General features: G+C 46.4%; 1 protein-coding gene across 1 annotated transcript in view; it reads right to left on the bottom strand.

The window, feature by feature from the left end:
* Positions 1-24823, bottom strand: part of DHX8 (DEAH-box helicase 8) — a 78058-nt gene that overhangs the window by 18494 nt on the left and 34741 nt on the right. The window contains exons 12-16 of the mRNA XM_056547900.1: positions 11902-12049; positions 10086-10267; positions 6916-7110; positions 2913-3098; positions 2037-2247 (exon numbers count right to left, since the gene is read on the bottom strand). Of these exons, the coding sequence (XP_056403875.1) occupies positions 2037-2247; positions 2913-3098; positions 6916-7110; positions 10086-10267; positions 11902-12049 (922 nt within the window). The remainder of the gene's footprint in view (positions 1-2036; positions 2248-2912; positions 3099-6915; positions 7111-10085; positions 10268-11901; positions 12050-24823) is intronic.

Here is a 24823-nt window from a genome sequence, read left to right as displayed (position 1 = left end):
AAACGAAGGATGTGTGTGGGAAAGGAAACATGCAGACACAGTATGACAGGCAGGTATAGTCTGGCTATCTGGCATAGGGACCATGGCCACACTGGGTGATACAGTCAGAACCACACACAGAAAGTGGGTTACCAGCCTTTAGCTGAGAGAGCGTCAGTCATGTAGAGAGGGATCTGGCAAAGGAAGGAACCCCGGGAACCCGTATATGGTGTATTGTATAGGGCCCATGGAGCAACATAGGGAGACTCACTCGGAACTGCACTTTGGCAGAGGGTTACCTGAACTTCCGTCCACGGTGTGGGAAGCGTATGGTAGTGACTCAACATAGCAGTAAACCATGCAGACAACTATCTGGCTGACTAGTATAGGATTCCTAAATGCTCAGGGTCACTCCATTGACCCCCCCCCCCCCCCACACACACACAGAATGTGGGGTATTGGAGCACGATCTAACAGGCGACCTGGCGTTTTAAGAGACCCAGCAGATTAAAGTCTGGCTGACTGGCATCAGTCACGAGTACCTGCAGGGACCCTCATCCAGAGGCCTTACACCAGCAGTGAGGTGCAGGAACCCCAACCATGCCCGCCACAGCCCAGAGATGGGAGACCAACAGTGATGGAGACTGTGCAGACAACAGTCTGGCGAACATGTACACCTCCAGGTGCTGGCAAAAAGAGGGAGACAGTTAGGCGATCACTGTGCCCCACTGTCGTATGTGGGAGGGAGGGGAGGCCTAGGAGCTAGATAGTATCCTAGATAGAGCGGGGTATCGCCCGGCCGTATGGATCGGAGCAGTAAGCAAGAAACGGTCGGCCACGTGGGACCGGAGACCCGCTGCCTGCAGCTGAAGGTCTCCGGTCAGCCTGTAAAGAACGCAGCCAGGACACTGTGCCTGGCCGCAAAAAGATAGGAGTAAGCGTGCGACCGAAGACCCGCTGCCTGCAGCTGTAAGTCTCCGGTCAGCCTGGGGCCCCCGGACGAGCAAGGGAGAGGGGAAAGGGGGGGTTGTAGTACATGCTCACCCCTTGACAGCTTCAGCCAGCATTAGGCCACGCTTCGTCATGCCAGGCTAATATAGCGGGGCGAGCAGGGGCAAGTGGGGGACCCGGGGTACTACAGCCAGGCACTGGCCGTTGGCAATAAGGGGTTGACGGCCCAAACTCTTATGTTTCGTGTCCCTTTGTCGCATATGGGGGAACAGGTAGGCCCATGCTCCTGAACCCCCACCTGAAAAAGGGATACAAAAGATTAAAAAACTAACTAAACAGCCCTTACTAGAAAAAAAAATAATAATGAAAAAAACACAGGTCTGGGGAGCTCCCAGACCTATGTCTTGCCTCCTACTGACATTAGCTAAAACCGATTACCTCACTTCCAGTGGGTGGGTAGATCCTGCCAGGGAGGAGCCGACTTTATTTCCTAGTGTCAGCGCCTCCTAGTGGCAAGAGCATATACCCATCAGTATAGGTGTCCCCCAATGAAGAGAGACTGAGAAACACTGGTTTAAACATTAATAGCATGCAAACCTTACGGGGCACACTGGCAACATAATGCATATAAACCCCAAGACTTATATGCATTAGTAAATAAATGCCAGATTTAAAGGAACCTGCAGCCATACACACTAATCTCCTATCTGCAGGATAGGAGATAAGGGGGGTCTGAACACTGGGGTCCCCCGCGATCTTCTGTACGGGGCCCCGGCTGTGCCGCGTGACGCTGCGGCCGACACACCCGCTCCATGTATCTCTATGGGAGATGCAGCGTTCGAGCATTCCTGCCTCTCCCATAGAACGGTATATGGAGGGGCATGTCGTTGACCACAGTGTGCTAATGCCTGGTTCCCCTATGGGAAATCGTGGGGGTCCCCCCGCGATCAGACACTTATCCCCTATCCTGCAGATAGAGGATAAGTATCTATGGCTGCAGATCTTATTTGAGGGAATTAGCCTGGACACGACAGTCCTTGCATTAACTATAGTTGTTGTATCAGATCCAATAGAGCTAGTTTGGACTTTTTCGCAAAACTACAAACCTGGAGGTTCTGTCAGATGTATCTGCATGACGGTGATCAGACTGGCATCCAGGTAATCGGTCTCAGGCTCCTTAGTATAAAGAATCTCTACCGGGTAGGTTCGACCGGGAATGGTGAAGATCGGAGCCTCGTAGAAATACTGAGAGAACTTCACGGCATCCAAAGTAGCAGATGTCACAATCAGTTTCATGTCAGCGCGTTTTTGTACCGTCTGTGGGGGAAAACAATAAGAAACGTAAAGAGGTACTCCGGCAAAGAGTTTTCTTTTTCTTAGAACATATACTCAGGCTGCCCATACACACATTTTTATGGCAACCTCTTTTTGTGGTTCAAGATTGGCACTGAAACACATTACATGGAAAAACTGTGATGGGACCACAAGCGCCAAACCAGAAATGTGGCCCCTTTAGTATCAGGATCAGTGGGGATCCCAGAGGATGGACCCCAACCAATTTCCTACCAATACACCATAGCTTTAAAGGGAACCAATCATCAGATTTTACCCTATATAACGATTGGCAAATGCTTGTCATCGCTCTACTCCGTCTGTTCAGTGAGCAGAGTGATGACGCAGCCTGTCAATCAAGCGGAGGAGGCGTTGCTGCCTGATGAATATACAGGACATGTGAGAGGAGCTCCCCGCCTAGGGGACTACTTACGGGCGCAGAGGGGAGCACTTTATAAGTTCATATCCTCACCATCACTGGGGGTAGGAGTGTCCCCCAGGGATGGTAAGGATAAAGATTTTACCCTATATAATGCTTTGCTGCTTTGCCAAGCGTTATATAGGGTAAAATCTGATGATTGGTTCCCTTTAAACAAGTGCTGTAAAGTAAGAGACTGAAATGAAGACAAATGTGTACTGCAGATACCTACCTTCTTCAGAAGCCCGAATAGCACATCGGTGTGGATGGTCCTCTCGTGGGCCTCGTCAAGCATGATGATGGCGTACTGAGTCAGGTCCGGGTCTATCAGACACTCTCTAAGTAACATACCGTCTGTCATGTATTTGATGACAGTCTCTGGACTTGTGCAGTCTTCAAATCGAATGGTATATCCAACCTACAGGTACAAGGTGATGAGATGTGTTATTTTTATGGTAAAGGTAAGTAAAAGAGTTAAAGGGGTATTCCAGGGAAAAAAAATTCTTACATCAACCGGCTTCAGAAAGTTAAACAGATTTGTAAATTATTATAAACAGATATGTGTAGCTCAACCACAATAAAATGAGCGAGGTTAACTAAAAGCTCTCCCCCAAAAATAGATTATTAGTCCTCAGCTCAATATCAAAAAGATTAAATGGTGGATGTCTGGTGACAAAAATAGAGAAAAAGAAGGATATGATATTATTTATTATATCCTTCTTTTTCTCTATTTTTGTCACCAGACATCCACCATTTAATCTTTTTGATATTGAGCTGAGGACTAATAATCTATTTTTGCCAGATTTGTAAATTACTTCTATTAAAAAATCTTAATCCTTTCAATAATTATGAGCTGCTGAAGTTGAGTTGTTCTTTTCTGTCTGGCAACAGTGCTCTCTGCTGACATCTCTGCTTGTCTCGGGAACTGGACAGAGTAGAAGAGGTTTGCTATGGGGATTTCCTTCTAAACTGGGCGGTTCCCAAGACACATGTCATCAGAGAGCACTTAGACAGAAAACAACAACTCAACTTCAGCAGCTCATAAGTACTGAAAGGATTAAGATTTTTTTTAAATAGAAGTAATTTACAAATCTGTTTAACTTTCTGGAGCCAGTTGAGATATAAAAAAAGTTTTTTCCTGGATAACCCCTTTAAAGATGAGAGAACACTTATGACTATGACACTAGTGCTGGGCGGTATGACCAAAAATGTGTGTCACCGTATTTTTCTAAATTATGGTGGTTCCACGGTATTTGACGGTATTTTTTTTCCACTCATTTCCCCCTTACCACCATACTCCCCCCTCCCCCTCTTGAATGAATTATCAGCCGATCAGAAGATCTGCAGCGCCCGTGGTCCACTGGCTTTCAGCGCTTGCAGGGGGAGGTGACCGCTTCCATTCTCCGTCCTGCGCCCGCGGCTCACAACTCATTCATTTCCAGCACCGCGTCTCACAGGAGGAAAAGGAGATCAGCGCCTGTGGGTAACATGATTAGTCACCTGATATGGTGACAGCGCTGTGGCTGATAGTTCATTCATTTGGTGGGGGGGGAGGAAAAGCAGGACAGCGCCCGCGCGTCGTATATGATTAGTTCCCAAGCGCACTGCGGCTGATAATTCATTCATTGGAGGGGGAGGGGCCTGACCGGTATAGGGAAAAATTCATACCGTACAGAAAAAACACACCAGTATTCAGTATGAACCGCTATATCGCCCAGCACTGTGTGACACATGTGGGGGTGGGGAAATGAGAGAACATTAACACACACAGTGGGATATAGGGGGACAGTGAAAACTGATTAGTACTAACACAAAAACTCTTTAGAAATACCAATATCTCCAGAGTATAAATATTAATGTGCACCACAGGGCTGAATAGTGTATACTTCAATGGAGCTTAAATCTGTACACTGCATTGCACAACCCTATCGGCCTCTTCTATTGTCTTAGCAAATTGGTAGCTGCAGTCCACCAGCCTGCTTAAAGGGGTACTCCGCTGCTCAGCGTTTGGAACAAAACTATTCCGAATGCTGGAGCCGGGAGCTTGTGACATTATAGCCCCGCCCACTCATGATGTCACGTCCCTCCCATAGACTCGCATTGAGGGGCGGGGCTATGACGTCACAAGCTCCCGGCACCAGCTCTAAGCATTCAGAACATTTTGTTCCAAACGCTGAGCAGCGGAGTACCCCTCATGAAAATAACTTTTTATATATTACAGATTAAACCCTAATAAACACTTTTCTAATTGGTTTTATTTTAAAAAGTAATTTTCTTCATGTCTATTTTTACTTTGAAAAATCCACCACTAGGGGTCTTCCTAGCAGTCCTGGCCACAAGCATTTCGGACTCCGAGCATGAGTCCGAAATCACTCTACAGCCAGGACTCCGCGCAGCTCCCCGCCTGTCAGACAGGCGGAAGCGAGCACTGAGCTCGTAGGCAAGCAGGGAGTGCTCCTGACCCACCATTGTCCTTTTTCCTGCAGGGCACGGCAGCTCTGTCATCCGAACAGAGAGAAGGAGACCCAGGGGCTCCTGTCCCTGCCGTGTGTCGGGGAAGCATACGCGCTCCTGGATGCGGCCGAACAGCAGCAATTCCTATACAGCCCCTGCCATGTCCGCCCACTTCCTCCCCTCGCACAGTGCTCTGAACTGAGCTACCAAAGAGGAGAGAACAAAAGGTATTTTTAGGGGGTTGTAAAGAAAATTAAATGCAGGGATAGACTTAGTCAGGGACAGATGGGGAGGGGGATCAGGGAGAGTTTAGATGGGGATAGGTACTCTAAGCAGGCTGCTGGACTGCAGGGGTATGTTTAATATTTTTAAAGAGTTTTTGTGCTACTATTTCTTAATAAATATTTAATAAAAGTTATGTTTTAGGTGGAGTAAATAAGATGGTAGAGTAATCCCATTGCACTGGTATATTGTGTAATTTGAAGTTGCATTTCTGGCTCCTAGATTCTTAAATTCATCAAGCCCTGTGTTCCCAGCCTCCCTCTGTTTATCCTGACATCACAGTGTTCGCCTCGGTCAGAGAGTGGCGTGAGGCACTGTCCATCCCCCGGTCCATGGCTGGGGCAGACAGGTTCCTTTTACATTCAAAATAACAGTAGAAACTAGGGATCGACCGATTATCGGTATGGCCGATATTATCAGCCGATGATCACGATTTTGGGCATTATCGGTATCGGCAATTACCTTGCCGATAGGCCGATAATGCTCCGCCCCCCGCAGCGCCCCCCCCCCCCCCCGACCCGCCGCACCGCGCCCCCCCCCCCCCCCCCGGAGTGCTGGGCGGTATACCGGTATGAACCGGATACGTTTTTTTTTTTCTCCCACGGTATGGATTTTTGCCCATACCGCTATACCGGTCGGGCCCCTCCCCCACCCTCCAAGTCAATAAAAAATTAAACTTACCTGTAATGGGGGTGGTCCGGGCCATCCATCCTTCCTGTAGTGTCCGGTGGCATTCCGGGTGGAGGGTGAACCGGTCCGGGCTGTCCTTCTTCTCCGGGGGTCCTCTTCTCCACTCCGGGCAGGCTCCGGCCTAGTACGCTGCATAGATGCCGTGACGTCAGGTGCGTCGCTGCGCAGCGGCATCTATGCAGCATTACTAGGCCGGAGCCTGCCCGGAGTGGAGAAGAGGACCCCCGGAGAAGAAGAAGGACAGCCCGGACCGGTTCACCCTCCACCCGGAATGCCACCGGACACTACAGGAAGGATGGATGGCCCGGACCAACCTCCCCGGACGGTCCCTGCAGCAACTGGGAAGGTGAGTCAGGGTTCTGGGATGGACAGGGGTCTGTATAATATACTATACCTACAGTAGGCCCTCCAGCTGTTGCAAAACTACAACTCCCAGCATGCCCGGACAGCCAACGGCTGTCCGGGCATGCTGGGAGTAGTAGTTTTGCAACAGCTGGAGGCACCCCTAGGCGCGGTGCGGCGTGGGGGAGCGGTGGCGGTGATAGGTCTCAGGACCCCCGGACAGGCAGGGGGAGAGAAGCGGGTGGCGGCGGCGGCCTCTGGCACCGTAAAAGCCACTGCAGTGCATTGATTTAAAGCGCCCGCTTTAAATCAATGATCTGCAGCGGTGTCGCACTGGGATAAATAGCCGATAACTTATACCGGAATATCGGTATAAGTTATCGGCTATCGGCCCTAACCTCCACCGATTATCGGCCCTAAAAAAAACGATATCGGCCGATCCCTAGTAGAAACGCAACAAAACTCACCTCCTGGCCCAAGCAGCAACCGTATTCCTCGGACACGCGCTTAGCGACAGACATCGCGGCCACTCTTCTGGGCTGAGTGCATCCGATTTTGCCCCTCGTGGTGTAACCGGCTTCAGCCAAATACTGTGTGATCTGGGTGGTCTTTCCTGAACCGGTTTCACCAATGACAATTAGGATCTGGTTGTCATGAACCGCCTGGTTGGGAGGAAATATAGAAAATAAATGTTAACATAACTTTCTTTTTTAAATCAGTCTTCCATAACCTGGGACAGTGGTCCCCAAACTGCGGTCCTACAGATGTTGCAAAACTAGAACTCCCAGCATGCCCGCCAACAAATCTCAAGGGCCCCCGATTGGAGACCACTGTAATAGAACAAATGTTTTTTTGTGCTTACAGCAACAAAATTATTTAACCAACCATTAAAATACAAGGAAGCATATTGGATCCATCGGTTATGCCGATGCTGTATTAACCTACAGGTGACCAATACCACTGTATGCCACCTGTCACAGCCTTTGTTTAACCAGTTAAAGGGGTACTCCGCCCCTGGCATCTTATCCCCTATCCAAAGGATAGGGGATAAGATGTTAGATCGCCGCGGTCCCGCTGCTGGGGACCCCGGGGATCGCCGCTGGGGCACCCCGCCAACATTACTGCACAGAGCGAGTTCGCTCTGTGCGTAATGACGGGCGATACAGGGGCCGGAGCAGAGAGACGTCATGGCTCCACCCCTCATGACATCACGGCCCGTCCCCTTAATGCAAGTCTATGGGAGGGGGCGTGACGACCACCACGCCCCCTCCCATAGACTTGTATTGACGAGGGCGGGCTGTGATGTCACGAGGGGCGGAGCCGTGACGTAATGATGCTCCGGCCCCTGTATTGCCCGTCATTACGTGCAGAGCGATCTCGCTCTGCGCAGTAATGATAGAGGCGTGCGCAGCAGCGGGACCACGGCGATCTGACATCTTATACCCTATCCTTTGGATAGGGGATAAGATGTCTAGGGGCGGAGTACCCCTTTAAGGACATTGGACGTTAATGGTCTGACCACTGGGACCCTCTGCGATCTTCTGCACGGGCCCCGGCTTTCTGAGAGGAGCGCGTGCTGGGGACAGCACACGCTCCATTCATTTCTATGGGAGTGCCGGAGATGCACGAGTACAGTAGTCTACATAAAATAAAAAATAAAAACTATTTTAAAAAAAAGTCAATTTTCAAATTACTGAATCTGGGCCACTGTGGGCAGAATTATCTTCCTTTTATTAAAAATATAACAAAAATAAATGATTCATTAAAGGGGTACTCCGGTGGAAAACTTTTTTTTAAATCAACTGGTGCCAGAAAGTTAAAACAGATTTGTAAATTACTTCTATGAAAAAATATTTACCCTTCCAGTACTTTTTAGCAGCTGTATGCTACAGAGGAAATTCTTTTCTTTCAGAATTTCTTTTTTGTCTTGTCCACAGTGCTCTCTGCTGACACCTGATGCCTGTATCAGGAACTGTCCAGAGCAGGAGAAAATCCTCATAGCAAACCTATGCTGCTCTGGACAGTTCCTGATACGGGCATCAGGTGTCAGCAGAGAGCACTGTGGACAAGACAAAAAAGAAAAAAAAAAAATTGAATTTCCTCTGTAGCATACAGCTGCTAAAAAGCACTGGAAGGGTAAATATTTTTTCATAGAAGTCATTTACAAATCTGTTTTAACTTTCTGGCACCAGTTGATTTAAAAAAAAGTTTTCCACCGGAGTACCCCTTTAATGAATAATTTATTTTTGTTATATTTTTAATAAAAGGAAGATAATTCTGCCCACAGTGGCCCAGATTCAGTAATTTGAAAATGGACCCTTTTTTTTATAGTATTTATTTTTTATTTTATGTAGACTACTGTACTCGTGCATCTCCGGCACTCCCATAGAAATGAATGGAGCTTGTGCTGTCCCCAGCACGCGCTCCTCTCAGAAAGCCGGGGCCCGTGCAGAAGATCGCAAAAAAAAAAAAAAGTGACACCGATAAAAGACATCTTGCTGTAGACCGCACATAACACGGCAGAGACTCCGATATCAAAGCAACACGAAGCCTTTGACAGCAGAATCTTTGATGAGGCAGGAAAACATCACTTTATGTTCCCCGGCTATCGCTGGCACGGCAGACGAAAAAAAACTGCTCTGTCCGTCTGTCTCCAGGTCGGGTGTGGTTCGGCAGCTCAGCTCCATTGAAGTGAATGAAGCCAAGTTGTAATACCACACACAACCTGGAGACAGACGGGGGAGCAATTTTTGAAAGAAATTAGCTCTTTCTATTCCTGGATAACCCCTTTAAAGGGATACTCCGCCCCTGGCATCATATCCCCTATCCAAAGGATAGGGGATAAGATGTCAGATCGCCGCGGTCCCGCTGCTGGGGACCCCGGGGATCGCCGCTGCGGCACACCGCCATCATTACTGCGCAGAGCGAGTTCACTCTGTGCGTAATGAGGGGCGATACAGGGGCCGGAGCAGCGTGACGTCATGGCTCCGCCCCTCATGACATCACGGCCCGTCCCCTTAATGCAAGTCTATGGCAGGGGTGTGACGACCGCCACGCCCCCTCCCATAGACTTGTATTGACAGGGGCGGGCCGTGACATCACGAGGGGGCGGAGCCGAGACGTAACTATGCTCCGGCCCCTGTATTGCCTGTCATTACGTGCAGAGCGATCTCGCTCTGCGCAGTAATGATAGAGGGGTGCTGCAGCAGCCATCCCCGGGGCTCCCCAGCAGCGGGACCGCGGCGATCTGACATCTTATCCCCTATCCTTTGGATAAGGGATAAGATGTCTAGGGGCGGAGTACCCCTTTAACCGAGACATATGGTGTGGGTTGAGACATGCGGAACAGGAGCATTTATAGTATTTTGTTACAACCCTGTACCAAGTGTTATTAATACTCCTGTCCCAGCATGTGCAGCAGCTTCTGCCATGTGACAGGGATCACTTTATGGCAATATATGCCGATCATTACTCTCTGGCAGTATTTTCCAACAATGGTTCCTCCAGCTGTTGCAAAACTACAACACCCAGCATGCCCGGACAGCCAACGGCTGTCCGGGCATGCTGGGAATTGTAGTTTTTCAACAGCTGGAGGCCCCCTGGTTGGGAAACACTGCTTTATGGGGTCAAGTGTTACCTGCACCAGCTGCTCCTTCAGCTTGTAGATGGGCAGACTCTCCCTCTGCTCAAGGATGGACATCTGCGTCTTCTTCCCGTAAGAGGCCTTGTTACCTCCAAAAGCATGCTTCTTCCATTCCGGAATATCATTGGGCATCATCCCAATGCCCCTCATGTTAGCAGCGATTTGGCGCCCATCAGCTATAGAATACAAAGTCAAGGTATAAAAAAAAAAAGGTTACTATATATACACAAAAAAAATGGACAACCTTTTATAGTTTTAGAGGAAGAATCCATGTTATTTAAAAGGACGTGGTCAGATAAAAAATATCCTTTCCTTAGCATGTAAGGATAGGTTGGTGGGGGCTGATCACAGTATGTTGAGGACCCTTTTTTTTTTTTGTTTGTTTTTTTTGCACCATGTCATTTTTATTCAGTACCACTTTTAAGCACATTTTTTTTTTAATCCATTTTTATCAAATTTTTTCTGGGATGTGACAAAAAAAATTTTAAAAAATCAACAGTTTTAGACTTTGGAATTTATTTGCCTGCACGTGATGATACCAAATGTTTTTAGTTTTTTTTAAAATCTCTTATTAAAATCAAAAAGGTAGTGGTGGTGGGGTGGGGGGTATTTAAATGCTATTGGGGGAGGGGCTTATTTTTTTATTTTTATATTTTATATTTTCCATTTTTCATGTCCCCACAAGAGACTATGTATAGCAATTTTTCGACTGCTATTACTGTCCAGTGCTATGCAATGGCATAGCACTGATCAGTAATATCGGCAATCTACTTGTACAGCCAGCATGTGTGGGCCGACTACACAAGAAGATCACAGATGCAGCAGCACTGAGCAGGTGAGGAGTCCTCTGGCTGCCATCTTCACTCATTGTACCCCCACAATCATGCTGCGGGTGGTCCAATGTGTGTCAAACACCACAACTGCATATTAAAGGGGTCCTCCGGTGGAAAACTTTTTCTATTTTTTTAATGAACTGGTGCCAGAAAGTTAAAGAGATTTTTAAACTACTATTTAGAAATTTTAATCCTTTCAGTACTTATATGCAGCTGTATGCTACAGAGGAAATTCTCTTCTTTTAGAATTATTTTTTTTTTTGTCTTGTCCACAGTGCTCTCTGCTGACACCTCTGTCCGTATCAGGAACTGTCCAGAGCAGCATAGGTTTGCTATGGGGATTTTTTCCTGCTCCGGAAAGTTCCTCACACGGGCATCAGGTGTCAGCAGAGAGCACTGTGGACAAGACAAAAAAGAAATTCAAGAAGAATATAATTTCCTCTGCTAATAAGTACAGAAAGGATTAAGATTTTTAAATAAAAGTAGTTTAAAAATCTGTTTAACTTTCTGGCACCAGTTCATTTAAAAAAATATATATTTTCCACCAGAGTACCCCTTTAAGGGTTGATGATGGCCTCAGCAGTGATTGTAGTCAGGATCCACCGTGCATACAGTAAGAGCAGCTGCTACACTCGCTTTATTTGCATGACATAAATGTACGTCATGGTGCAGCAAGTTCCAGGGCACCATGACATACATTTACGTGTCTGCTGTTACAACTTACCTCCATTCATTTTAATGGAACCGACCTGCAATACCACACGCAACCTGAGGACAGGTGTGGTGCTGATTTATAGAAAAAAATATGCTCTGTTTTCCTAATCCTGGATAACCACTTTAACAGAATGAAAACATATATTATTCAAAAGCCAAGCATATCCAGTTATATATATATTTACCTAGACAAGCCCAGAGCTACAACCTATTGCTTTACAAAGTGCACCTGATAAAGCTCGTTCAGTGAAGTGAATACAAACCATCAGGCAAAGGATCCACCCAGTGCTTGTTCAGGCCCATAGGGATAGAGTCCATTTCGGCTTCCCGTTGCGCTTGCTTCAATTCTCTCCTCTCCTTCGCCAAAGCACTCTGCATCATGGCAGCTTGTGAGAGGGACCCATCAGGATTCTGGAATTAGACATTTTTAAGAAAAAACTAAAATTATTTTCCACGTCAATAGTCCGCAACAATAAAACAAAAACAGGAACATAACTGGCAAATAAAATGGGGGAGCTTGTGGCCTTGATACTGGAGGAACATATTGATATAGTTGGGGTCACTGAGACATGGCTGGTGATATAGTTGGGATCACTGAGACACGGCTGGTGATATAGTTGGGGTCACTGAGACATGGCTGGTGATATAGTTGGGATCACTGAGACACGGCTGGTGATATAGTTGGGGTCACTGAGACATGGCTGGTGATATAGTTGGGGTCACTGAGACATGGCTGGACTCCTCGCATGACTGGGCTGTTAATCTGCAGGGGTTTACATTGTTTCGCAAGGATAGAATGAACAGAAAAGGTGGTGGAGTCTGTCTGTATGTAAGAAGTGGTATGAAAGTCAGTGTGAACGATGCCATAGTGTGTGATGATTCTGAGGATGTGGAATCATTGTGGGTAGAATTACAAAAGGAGGGAAATACTGAAAAAATAGTATTTGGTGTAATCTACAGACCCCCTAATATCACTGAAGAGATAGAAGGTCGGCTGCATAAACAAATAGAGAGGGCCGCCCGGGCAGGTACAGTGGTAATAATGGGAGATTTTAACTATCCAGATATAGATTGGGGCCGGGGTTGGCTAAAACTACAAAGGGGCGTCAATTCCTAAATTTATTGCAGGATAATTTTATGGGCCAGTTTGTGGAGGACCCAACAAGAAGTGATGCCTTGTGGGATCTGATCATTTCCAACAACGCAGAGCTGGTTGGTAATGTAACTGTGCGGGAAAACCTTGGTAATAGCGACCACAATATAGTTACTTTTGACTTAAAATGTAGAAAACAAAGACAGGCGGGGAAGGCAAAAACATATAACTTTAAAAAGGCAAATTTCCCTGGGCTGAGATCTGCACTACAGGACATAGACTGGGGGGAGGTGTTGTCAAATACTGATACAGAAGGGAAATGGGACATCTTTAAATCAACTCTAAATAACTATACAGCTAAATATATACCAAAGGGGAACAAATATAAACGATTAAAACTAAATCCTACATGGCTGACAAATGAGGTTAAAAGAGCAATAAACAACAAAAAAATAGCCTTCAAAAAATACAAATCTGATGGGTCAGCTATAACATTTAAACAGTACAAAGAGCTTAATAGAATCTGTAAAAATGTAATAAAAACAGCAAAAATTCAAAACGAGAGACAGGTGGCCAAAGAAAGCAAAACTAATCCTAAATATTTTTTTAGATACATAAATACAAAAAAAACCATGGACAGAGCATGTAGGACCCCTTAATAATGATAATGGGGAGGTTGTCACGGGCGATCAAGAGAAGGCGGAGCTACTGAATGGGTTCTTTAGTTCTGTATATACTAAGGAAGAAGGAGCTGACATTGGCCAGGTCAGTGCTGGTAACACATCATGTACAGGTCAGTGCTGGTAACACATCATGTACAGGTCAGTGCTGGTAACACATCATGTAATGTACTGAACTGGCTTAATGTAGAGATGGTACAAGGTAAGTTAAGTGATATAAATGTAAGCAAATCCCCAGGGCCGGATGGACTACACCCAAGAGTTCTTAGAGAGGTAAGTTCAGTAATATCTGTACCCCTGTTCATGATATTTAGAGATTCTCTGGTGTCTGGTATTGTGCCAAGGGACTGGCGCAAGGCGAATGTGGTGCCAATCTTCAAGAAGGGCTCTAGGTCTTCCCCAGGAAACTATAGACCGGTAAGTCTAACGTGCATTGTGGGTAAATTGTTTGAAGGACTTATATGGGATTACATACAGGAATACATAGGGGATAATTGTATTATAAGTGATAGCCAGCATGGGTTTACTAAGGATAGAAGTTGTCACCAATCTAATTTGCTTTTATGAAGAGGTGAGTAGAAGCCTTGACAGAGGAATGGCTGTGGATATAGAGGGGGGGCTGTGTATATAGAGGGGGGCTGTGTATACAGAGGAATGGCTGTGTATATAGAGGGGGGGGCTGTGGATATAGAGGGGGGGCTGTGGATATAGAGGATTGGCTGTGGATATAGAGGGGGGCTGTGTATATAGAGGGGGGGCTGTGTATATAGAGGAATGGCTGTGGATATAGAGGGGGGCTGTGGATATAGAGGGGGGCTGTGGATATAGAGGGGGGCTGTGGATATAGAGGGGGGCTGTGTATATAGAGGAATGGCTGTGTATATAGAGGGGGGCTGTGGATATAGAGGGGGGCTCTGTATACAGAGGAATGGCTGTGGATATAGTGTTTCTGGATTTTGCCAAAGCATTTGATACTGTCCCTCACAGACGTCTGACAGGAAATTTAAGGTCTTTGGGTTTGGAAACTTTAGTTTGTACTGGATTGAACACTGGCTCATGGATCGTACCCAGAGAGTGGTGGTCAATGATTCGTACTCTGATTGGTCTCCGGTTATTAGTGGTGTACCCCAAGGTTCAGTACTGGGCCCGCTGCTGTTTAATTTATTTATCAATGATATGGAGGATGGTAATAACAGCTCTGTATATAGAGGGGGGCTGTGTATATAGAGGGGGGCTGTGTATATAGAGGGGGGGCTGTGGATATAGAGGATGGTAATAACAGCTCTGTTTCTATCTTTGCAGATGACACCAAGCTTTGTAGCACAGTACAGTCTATAGAGGAGGTGTATATAGTGGTGGGGCTGTGTATATAGAGGGGGGCTGTGTATATAGAGGGGGCTGTGTATATAGAGGGGGGGGCTGTGTATATAGAGGGGGGGGGCTGTGTATATAGAGGGGGGGGGCTGTGTATATAGAGGATGGTATTAACAGCTCTGTTTCTATCTTTGCAGATGACACCAAGCTTTGTAGCACGGTACAGTCTATAGAGGATGTGTATATAGAGGGGGGCTGTGTATATAGAGGGGGGCTGTGTATATAGAGGGGGGCTGTGTATATAGAGGGGGGCTGTGTATATAGAGGGGGGCTGTGTATATAGAGGGGGGGGGGGGCTCTGTGTATAGGGGATGTGTATAAGTTACAAGATGACTTGGATAGACTAAGTGTCTGGGCCTCCACTTGGCAAATGAGGTTCAATGTGGATAAATGTAAAGTTCTGCATCTGGGTACTAATAACCTGCAGCGTCGTATGTCTTAGGGGGGCTGTGTATATAGAGGGGGGGCTGTGTATATAGAGGGGGGGGCTGTGTATATAGAGGGGGGCTGTGTATATAGAGGGGGGGCTGTGTATATAGAGGGGGGGCTGTGTATATAGAGGGGGGGCTGTGTATATAGAGGGGGGCTGTGTATATAGAGGGGGGCTGTGTATACTAATAACCTGCATGCATCGTATGTCTTAGGGGGGATTAAACTGGCAGAGTCACTGGTAGAGAAGGATCTGGGTGTACTTGTAGATCACAGACTACAGAATAGCACAATGTCAGGCTGCTGCTTCCAAAGCTGGCAGGATATTGTCATGTATCAAAAGAGGCATGGACTCAAGGGACAGGGACATAATACTCCCCCTTTATAAAGCATTGGTACGGCCTCACCTGGAATATGCTGTTCAGTTTTGGGCACCTGTACATAAAAGGGACACTGTGGAGTTGGAAAGGGTGCAGAGACGCGCGACTAAACTAATATGGGGCATGGAACATCTTAGCTATGAGGAGCGATTAAAGGAGTTACAATTGTTTAGTCTTGAGAAGAGACGTTTAAGGGGGGATATGATAAACGTATATAAGTATATAAATGGCCTATACAAAAAATATGGAGAAAAACTGTTCCAGGTTAACCCCTTAAGGACACATGACGTTCTCATACGTCTCCATGTCCGAGTCCTTAAGGACACATGACGTATGAGAACGTCATGTGTTTTGCCGGCCCCCCGCAACCATCTGGAGCGGAGCCGGCGCCCGATGCCTGCTGAAATCGATCAGCAGGCATCGGGGCATATCGCCCAGGGGGGTCATGATGACCCCCCATGTCGGCGATCGCGGCGCATCGCTCGTCAATTCAGACGAGCGATGCGCTGCGATTCCGTTCCCCGCCGCTCGCCGGGCGGGGATCGGAGCCGGATGTCTGCTGATTTCTATCAGCAGACATCCTGGCAGTGTGCCGGAGGAGGTCCGGAGGACCTCCTTTACCGGCGATCGCTGCAGGACGCCGGTAACTACTAACCGGCGTTCTGCAGCGGTTCCAGGTCATCAGGGTCACGTGTGACCCTGTGACCTGGATATAGATGGTGACTGGTGGTGTAGTATACACCACCAATCACCATCCATGCTGTACTGGGGGCTGGCATTGTGGCCACCCCCTCAGTACAGTTGTGATTGGGTGGCCAAAGTGGCCACACCAATCACAATGTAATGGGAGGGGATCTGGTGGGCTAGGAGCACGTTGCTCCGTTCTGCCCACCATTCCACAGAGATCTGGTGTGCAGGACGGAGCCCCGTGCTGCCCACCATCCCCTCAGTAAAAAAAAAGTGCCCCTTGCCCCCTTTCTGTGGCCCCTTGGCACAGAAATCCCCAGGGATAGCTTTAGATTAGGTAGGGACAGGTTAGGGTTAAAAAAAAAAAATAGTTTTTAATTTTTTTTTTTTTGGCGTACCTCAGTGGGTGTCCGTGGGTCCGTAGCACCTTTAGCTGCGTGACCCCGGCCCTGCTGGGTCGCTGCGGTCTGCCGTCAGCCTTTTTTTTTGGCGCAGATCTTTTTTTTTTTTTTTTTTTTTCACTAAGCGTGTGTGCGGACCCTCTTAGTTATAAAAGAGCGGTCCGCCACCGTTTGTTAAAGCCCACCCGCCGCTGATCAGTCCCGTAGTACTGATCAGCGTTTTTTTTTTGTGGTGCCGGCGCTTTTTTTCGGGTTTTCTAGCGTGTTTTTGCCCCCATAGGCGGTCCGTGCCACCAGTAGCAGGCGTGTACTGTGTGGCCGGACCGTACCTGTGTGTGCGGCGTGCCTCACCGCTGTCAGTGATTTATCACTGATCAGCTTTTTTTTTGTGGTAAAGGCACCTTTTTCGGTTAACGCGGATTTTTTTTTGCACCCATAGGCGGTCCGTGCCACCAGTAGCAGGCGTGTACTGTGTGGACGGACCGTACCTGTGTGTGCAGCCTGTCCCACCGCTGTCGGTGATTTATCACTGATCAGCGTTTTTTTTTTGGTTCAGGCGGGTGCATTTTTTTCGGGGTAAAGCGTTTTTTTATTTATTTTTTCGGGTTTTTTGTGTGGGGGTCTGTGAACAAGCCACCAGCCACTGTCCTGGGCTGAGTGGCTGGACCCCCCACTGACTTCTGCGCCCCCTGCCGCCACAAGCGCTAATCAGTGCGCACACCACTGATTAGATAAACGCTTATTTTTTTGGTGCAGGGGTTTTTTTTTGCGCTAGAAGTCCCCCTTTTTTTTAAAAGTCCCCTTTTTATTTTATATTTTTTTCTGTTAGGGCGGGTTAGTTTAGTTAGGTTAGGCTAGGGCGGGTTAGGGCGGGTTTGGGAGGTAGTATCGCACCACACCACACGCAGCACACACACCAATAAAGTTTTCCCCCCCACACACACACATACCCGTATCCCCATTAGAGTAGGGAAATGGCCCGCAGAGTGTTTTCGGCGGAGGAGGCATATGACCTAATTGCCTCCGACTCTGAAAGCATCTCAGAGGACGATGAAGACCCCACCTTCCTTATTTCATCGTCCTCCTCATCATCTAGTTCAGATGATGAGCCACCAAGGCGGCGAACTCGCCGCCATGCGGTGCCGCAAACCTCCTCTGTCCTTGAGCCTGTGCCCCATGCTAGTATGAGTCCCCCTGGCGCTCATACTAGTGAAGCCCCCCTGCCAAGGTCACTGGTACCTCGTACCGGAGAACTTGACTGGGCTGAGCCAGCGGACCACGAGCCCGTGATTCCTGAGTTTGTTGGCGACTCAGGAATCAAAATTAACATCGCCGGGTTCACTGAAAAGGACTTTTTCGGTCATTTTTTCAGTGACGACTTTGTTAATTTGATGGTTACACAGACGAATCTGTACGCCCAACAGTTCGTCGCCGCTAACCCGGGCTCACTTTTAGCTAGACCCGGCGGCTGGACTCCAGTCGATGCAGCCGAAATGAGGACCTTTTGGGGCCTTGCGCTGCATATGGGTATAGTTAAAAAACCCTGTGTCAGGCAATATTGGAGTGGGGACGTCTTTTACCAGACACCCCTCTACAGTATGGCCATGACACGTTCCCGGTTCGAGGCCATTCGGAGATGTTTGCATTATGCTGATAATGCGGCATGTCCCCCCCCGAACTGATCCCGCGTATGACCGCCTGTATAAAATCAGGCCGGTCATCAATCACTTCGGGGCCAGATTTTGGGAGGCCTATGTCCCGGGGCGGGAGGTCTCTATTGATGAGTCGCTCATCAGCTTCAAGGGGAGACTCAGCTTCCGGCAATACATCCCGACCAAGCGAGCGCGGTATGGCGTGAAGATGTATAAACTTTGCGAGAGTACCTCCGGGTACACTTGCAAGTTTATGGTGTATGAGGGACGAGATTCCTGCATTGAACCCCCAGATTGTTCCCCCACTCTGGGTGTTAGCGGGAAAATCGTTTGGGGCCTTTTGCACCCATTGCTAGATAAAGGTTACCACCTTTACGTGGATAACTTTTATACTAGTATCCCTCTCTTTTCATCCCTCGCCGCCAGATCCACGGTCGCTTGTGGGACAGTCCGGAAGAATCAAAGAGGCCTTCCGCCCCATCATTCCCTACATGCTCCTATCCCCCGGGGTGAGTCCCGTGCCTTTTCCCATGAGAACCTGTTGTTGGTCCGGTATAAGGACAAGAGGGATGTCCTTATGCTCACCACAATTCATGGGAATGGCAGCACCCCTGTCCCTGTGCGAGGTACCGCGGGACCGGTCCTCAAGCCCGATTGTATTCTGGACTACAATCGGTATATGGGGGGAGTTGATCTTTCTGATCAAGTCCTCAAGCCATATAATGCCATGCGGAAAACACGCGTATGGTATAAAAAGGTTGCGGTCTACATGGTACAGGTTGCCATGTACAACTCTTTTATACTGTACCAGAACGCTGGCAACACAGGGACATACCTGGAGTACCAAGAGGTAGTTCTAAAGGCCCTCATCTATGGTGATCGCCAAAGAGCGGGTCAGAGCACCTCTGGAACTTTAGGTCCCCGGATCGTCCCCGGCCAACACTTTCCATGTGTGATCCCCAACACTGGAAGGTCGGGACGAACCCAGAAAAGATGCAGAGTGTGTCACAGGAAGGGGAGACGGAGGGACACCACCATTCAGTGTGACACTTGCCCCGATCATCCGGGCCTCTGCATAGGCTGCTTCAGGGAGTATCACACTTCCATGGAGTACTAAATTTTCCATCCTTTGCCCTAAATTTCATTCCCCAGAATTCGGCTCCAATGTACCAGTCCAGGGTACATTATCTTCCAAATTTTATACCAAAATACCCTACCCCCAAAAAATCAAACCCAAAACCTCTTTCCCAATGCCCCTCATAATATCTTTGTCCCCCAAAAATGGGTCATGGGACACAGAGTCAACAGCATTGGAGGTTTGCAGTTGCCTCAAATGCGCAACGCTCTCTCTCTCCACCTGAGCGGGTTGCGCATTTGAGGTAACAGAATAGGGACGGCCCCACATATCCCCTTCCCAGAATGATGATTCAGAGTATAGGGTTTGGGGCGGGCATCATTTTTACTTTTGGCTGTACTCTGGGTCATCATTCTGGGAAAATAATTGGCATATCAGTACTAAAATTGCAATTATCTCCCCCCCCCCCCCCCATAGTACTCTTCATCCATTCCTGGAAAATAAATGAAGGGAACACCCGTCTGTTCCAAATCTCCACTTCACCCTATACACCTTCCTTAGGGGGTGTACTGTTTGTAATAGGCTCACATGTGGGTGTTCCTTTCTTGTATTCTCCTCTGAATGTATGTAACTGTTAGGTCCGTAACAAACATCCGCCTCAAATGCAAAGAGTTCTCGCTGAGCTCTGTCGTATTTCCAGGCGACAATTCGGAGTCACATGTTAGTTGTTCCCAGAAAAATGAAGCAGAGTATAGGTTGAAAATTGCAATATTCAAAAGCTACCCTTCATCCATTCCTGGAAAATAAATTTAGGAAACACCTGTGCATTAAAAATGTCCTCTTTACCCCTATACCCATTCCTCAGGGTGGGTACTTTCTGTAATGGTGTCACATGTGGGTGTTTCATTTTTGTATTTTCCTCGGAATGTATGTAACCGTCAGCTACTGATATGCCAAAGGTCACAAATACAAAGTGACCTCTATGACTTCTGAGCCTTGTTGTGCGCCCGTCCAGCACGTTACCCCATATGTGGATGTATTTTTATAGTCAGGGGGAAAAGCCCTCCAAAATGTGTAACCCAATTCCTCATATTACCCCTTGTGAAAATGTTAATAATTGGGTAACCCCAGCATTTTACTGTAAAAAAATCTAATTTTTCAATTTATGGCCCACTTTTCAAAAAACCTGTGAGGTGTAAGTACTCACTGTAACACTGTTACGTTCCCCAAGGGGTCTAGTTTCCAAAATGTATGCCATGTTTTTTTTGTTTTTTTTACTGTCCTGGCACCATAGGGGCTTCCGAAATGCGGCATGTCCCCAGAGCAAAATTTGTAACTCCTCTTCTGAGACCTGTAGTGCGCCAGCAGAGCACTTTTCACCCCCATATGGGGCGTTTTCTGAATCAGGAGAAATTGGGCTTCAAATTTTGGGGGGTATTTTCTGCTTTAACCCTTTGTAAAAATGTTAAATTTTTGGGAAACCAAGCATTTTTGGTAAAATTTATTCATTTTTTTTTTGCATATGCCAAAGTCGTGAAACCCTTGTGGGGTATTAAGGTTCACTTTACCCCTTGTTACGTTCCCCAAGGGGTCTAGTTTCCAAAATGGTATGCCATGTGTTTTTTTTTTTGCTGTCGTGGCACCATAGGGGCTTCCTAAAAGAGGCATGCCCCCAGAGCAAAATTTGCTTCAAAAAAGCCAAATGTGACTCCTTCTCTTCTGGGACCTGTAGTGCGCCAGCAGAGCACTTTTCACCCCCATATGGGGTGTTTTCTGAATCGGGAGAAATTGGACTTCAAATTTTGGGGGGTATTTTCTGCTTTAACCCTTTGTAAAAATGTAAAATTTTTGGGAAATCAAGCATTTTTGGTAAAATTTATTCATTTTTTTTTGCATATGCCAAAGTCGTGAAACCCCTGTGGGGTATTAAGGTTCACTTTACCCCTTGTTACGTTCCCCAAGGGGTCTAGTTTCCAAAATGGTATGCCATGTGTTTTTTTTTTGCTGTCCTGGCACCATAGGGGCTTCCTAAATGAGGCATGCCCCCAGAGCAAAATTTGCTTCAAAAAAGCCAAATGTGACTCCTTCTCTTCTGGGACCTGTAGTGCGCCAGCAGAGCACTTTTCACCCCCATATGGGGTGTTTTCTGAATCGGGAGAAATTGGACTTCAAATTTTGGGGGGTATTTTCTGCTTTAACCCTTTGTAAAAATGTAAAATTTTTGGGAAATCAAGCATTTTTGGTAAAATTTATTCATTTTTTTTTGCATATGCCAAAGTCGTGAAACCCCTGTGGGGTATTAAGGTTCACTTTACCCCTTGTTACGTTCCCCAAGGGGTCTAGTTTCCAAAATGGTATGCCATGTGTTTTTTTTTTGCTGTCCTGGCACCATAGGGGCTTCCTAAATGAGGCATGCCCCCAGAGCAAAATTTGCTTCAAAAAAGCCAAATGTGACTCCTTCTCTTCTGGGACCTGTAGTGCGCCAGCAGAGCACTTTTCACCCCCATATGGGGTGTTTTCTGAATCGGGAGAAATTGGGCTTCAAATTTTGGGGGGTATTTTCTGCTTTAACCCTTTGTAAAAATGTCAAATTTTTGGGAAATCAAGCATTTTTGGTAAAATGTATTCTTTTTTTTTTTGCATATGCCAAAGTCGTGAAACCCTTGTGGGGTATTAAGGTTCACTTTACCCCTTGTTACGTTCCCCAAGGGGTCTAGTTTCCAAAATGGTATGCCATGTGGTTTTTTTTTGCTGTCCTGGCACCATAGGGGCTTCCTAAAAGAGGCATGCTCCCAGAGCAAAATTTGCTTCAAAAAAGCCAAATGTGACTCCTTCTCTTCTGGGACCTGTAGTGCGCCAGCAGAGCACTTTTCACCCCCATATGGGGTGTTTTCTGAATCGGGAGAAATTGGGCTTCAAATTTTGGGGGGTATTTTCTGCTTTAACCCTTTGTAAAAATGTAAAATTTTTGGGAAATCAAGCATTTTTGGTAAAATTTATTCTTTTTTTTTTGCATATGCCAAAGTCGTGAAACCCCTGTGGGGTATTAAGGTTCACTTTACCCCTTGTTACGTTCCCCAAGGGGTCTAGTTTCCAAAATGGTATGCCATGTGTTTTTTTTTGCTGTCCTGGCACCATAGGGGCTTCCTAAATGAGGCATGCCCCCAGAGCAAAATTTGCTTCAAAAAAGCCAAATGTGACTCCTTCTCTTCTGGGACCTGTAGTGCGCCAGCAGAGCACTTTTCACCCCCATATGGGGTGTTTTCTGAATCGGGAGAAATTGGGCTTCAAATTTTGGGGGGTATTTTCTGCTTTAACCCTTTGTAAAAATGTAAAATTTTGGGGAAATCAAGCATTTTTGGTAAAATTTATTCTTTTTTTTTTGCATATGCCAAAGTCGTGAAACCCCTGTGGGGTATTAAGGTTCACTTTACCCCTTGTTACGTTCCCCAAGGGGTCTAGTTTCCAAAATGGTATGCCATGTGTTTTTTTTTTGCTGTCCTGGCACCATAGGGGCTTCCTAAAAGAGGCATGCCCCCAGAGCAAAATTTGCTTCAAAAAAGTGAAATGTGACTCCTTCTCTTCTGGGACCTGTAGTGTGCCAACAGAGCACTTTTCACCCCCATATGGGGTGTTTTCTGAATCGGGAGAAATTGGGCTTCAAATTTTGGGGGGTATTTTCTGCTTTAACCCTTTGTAAAAATGTCAAATTTTTGGGAAATCAAGCATTTTTGGTAAAATTTATTCTTTTTTTTTTGCATATGCCAAAGTCGTGAAACCCCTGTGGGGTATTAAGGTTCACTTTACCCCTTGTTACGTTCCCCAAGGGGTCTAGTTTCCAAAATGGTATGCCATGTGGTTTTTTTTTGCTGTCCTGGCACCATAGGGGCTTCCTAAATGAGGCATGCCCCCAGAGCAAAATTTGCTTCAAAAAAGCCAAATGTGACTCCTTCTCTTCTGGGACCTGTAGTGCGCCAGCAGAGCACTTTTCACCCCCATATGGGGTGTTTTCTGAATCGGGAGAAATTGGGCTTCAAATTTTGGGGGGTATTTTCGGATTTAACCCTTTGTAAAAATGTCAAATTTTTGGGAAACCAAGCATTTTAGATTTTTTTTTTTTTTTTTTTTTACATTTGCAAAAGTTGTGAAACCCCTGTGGGGTATTAAGGCTCACTTAATTCCTTGTTACGTTCCTCAAGGGGTCTAGTTTCCAAAATGGTATGGCATGTGGGCGGTTTTAGCTGTTCTGGCACCATAGGGGCTTCCTAAATGCAACATGCCCCCCAAAAACCATTTCAGAAAAATATACTCTCCAAAATCCCCTTGTCGCTCCTTCGCTTCTGAGCCTTCTACTGCGCCCGCCGAACAATTAACATAGACATATGAGGTATGTGCTTACTCGAGAGGAATTGGGCTACAAACACAAGTAAAAATTTTCTCCTTTTACCCCTTGCAAACATAAAAAAATTGGGTCTACAAGAACATGCGAGTGTAAAAAATGAAGATTTTGAATTTTCTCCTTCACTTTGCTGCTATTCCTGTGAAACACCTAAAGGGTTAACACACTTACTGAATGTCATTTTGAATACTTTGGGGGGTGCAGTTTTTATAATGGGGTCATTTATGGTGTATTTCTAATATGAAGACCCTTCAAATCCACTTCAAACCTGAACTGGTCCCTGAAAAATATTGAGTTTGAAAATTTTGTGAAAATTTGGAAAATTGCTGCTGAACTTTGAAGCCCTCTGGTGTCTTCCAAAAGTAAAAACTCGTCAATTTTATGATGCAATCATAAAGTAGACATATTGTATATGTGAATAAAAAATAAATTTATTTTGAATATCCATTTTCCTTACAAGCAGAGAGCTTCAAAGTTAGAAAAATGCAAAATTTTCAATTTTTTCGTCAAATTTTGGGATTTTTCACCAAGAAATGATGCAAGTTACCATAAAATTTTACCACTATGTTAAAGTAGAATATGTCACGAAAAAACAATCTCGGAATCAGAATGATAACTAAAAGCATTCCAGAGTTATTAATGTTTAAAGTGACAGTGGTCAGAATTGCAAAAAACGCTCCGGTCCTTAAGGTATAAAATGGCCTAGTCCTTAAGGGGTTAAACACTCCAAAAGGACGAGGGGGCACTCCCTCCGTTTGGAGAAGAAAAGGTTTAGTCTAAAGGGGCGACACGCCTTCTTTACCATAAGAACTGTGAATTTATGGAACAGTCTACCTCAGGAACTGGTCACAGCAGGAACAATTAATAGCTTTAAAACAGGATTAGATACATTCCTGGAACAAAATAACATTAATGCTTATGCAGAATTATAAAACAACATCCCGTCCCCTTACACCCTTCCCTTCAATTCCCTGGTTGAACTTGATGGACGTATGTCTTTTTTCAACCGTACTAA

This window comes from Hyla sarda, chromosome 12, assembly GCF_029499605.1.
Source record: "Hyla sarda isolate aHylSar1 chromosome 12, aHylSar1.hap1, whole genome shotgun sequence".
NCBI classification, from domain to species: domain Eukaryota; kingdom Metazoa; phylum Chordata; class Amphibia; order Anura; family Hylidae; genus Hyla; species Hyla sarda.
The sequence above is the reverse complement of the archived record's forward strand: the minus strand, read 5'-3'. Positions and strand labels throughout refer to the sequence as shown.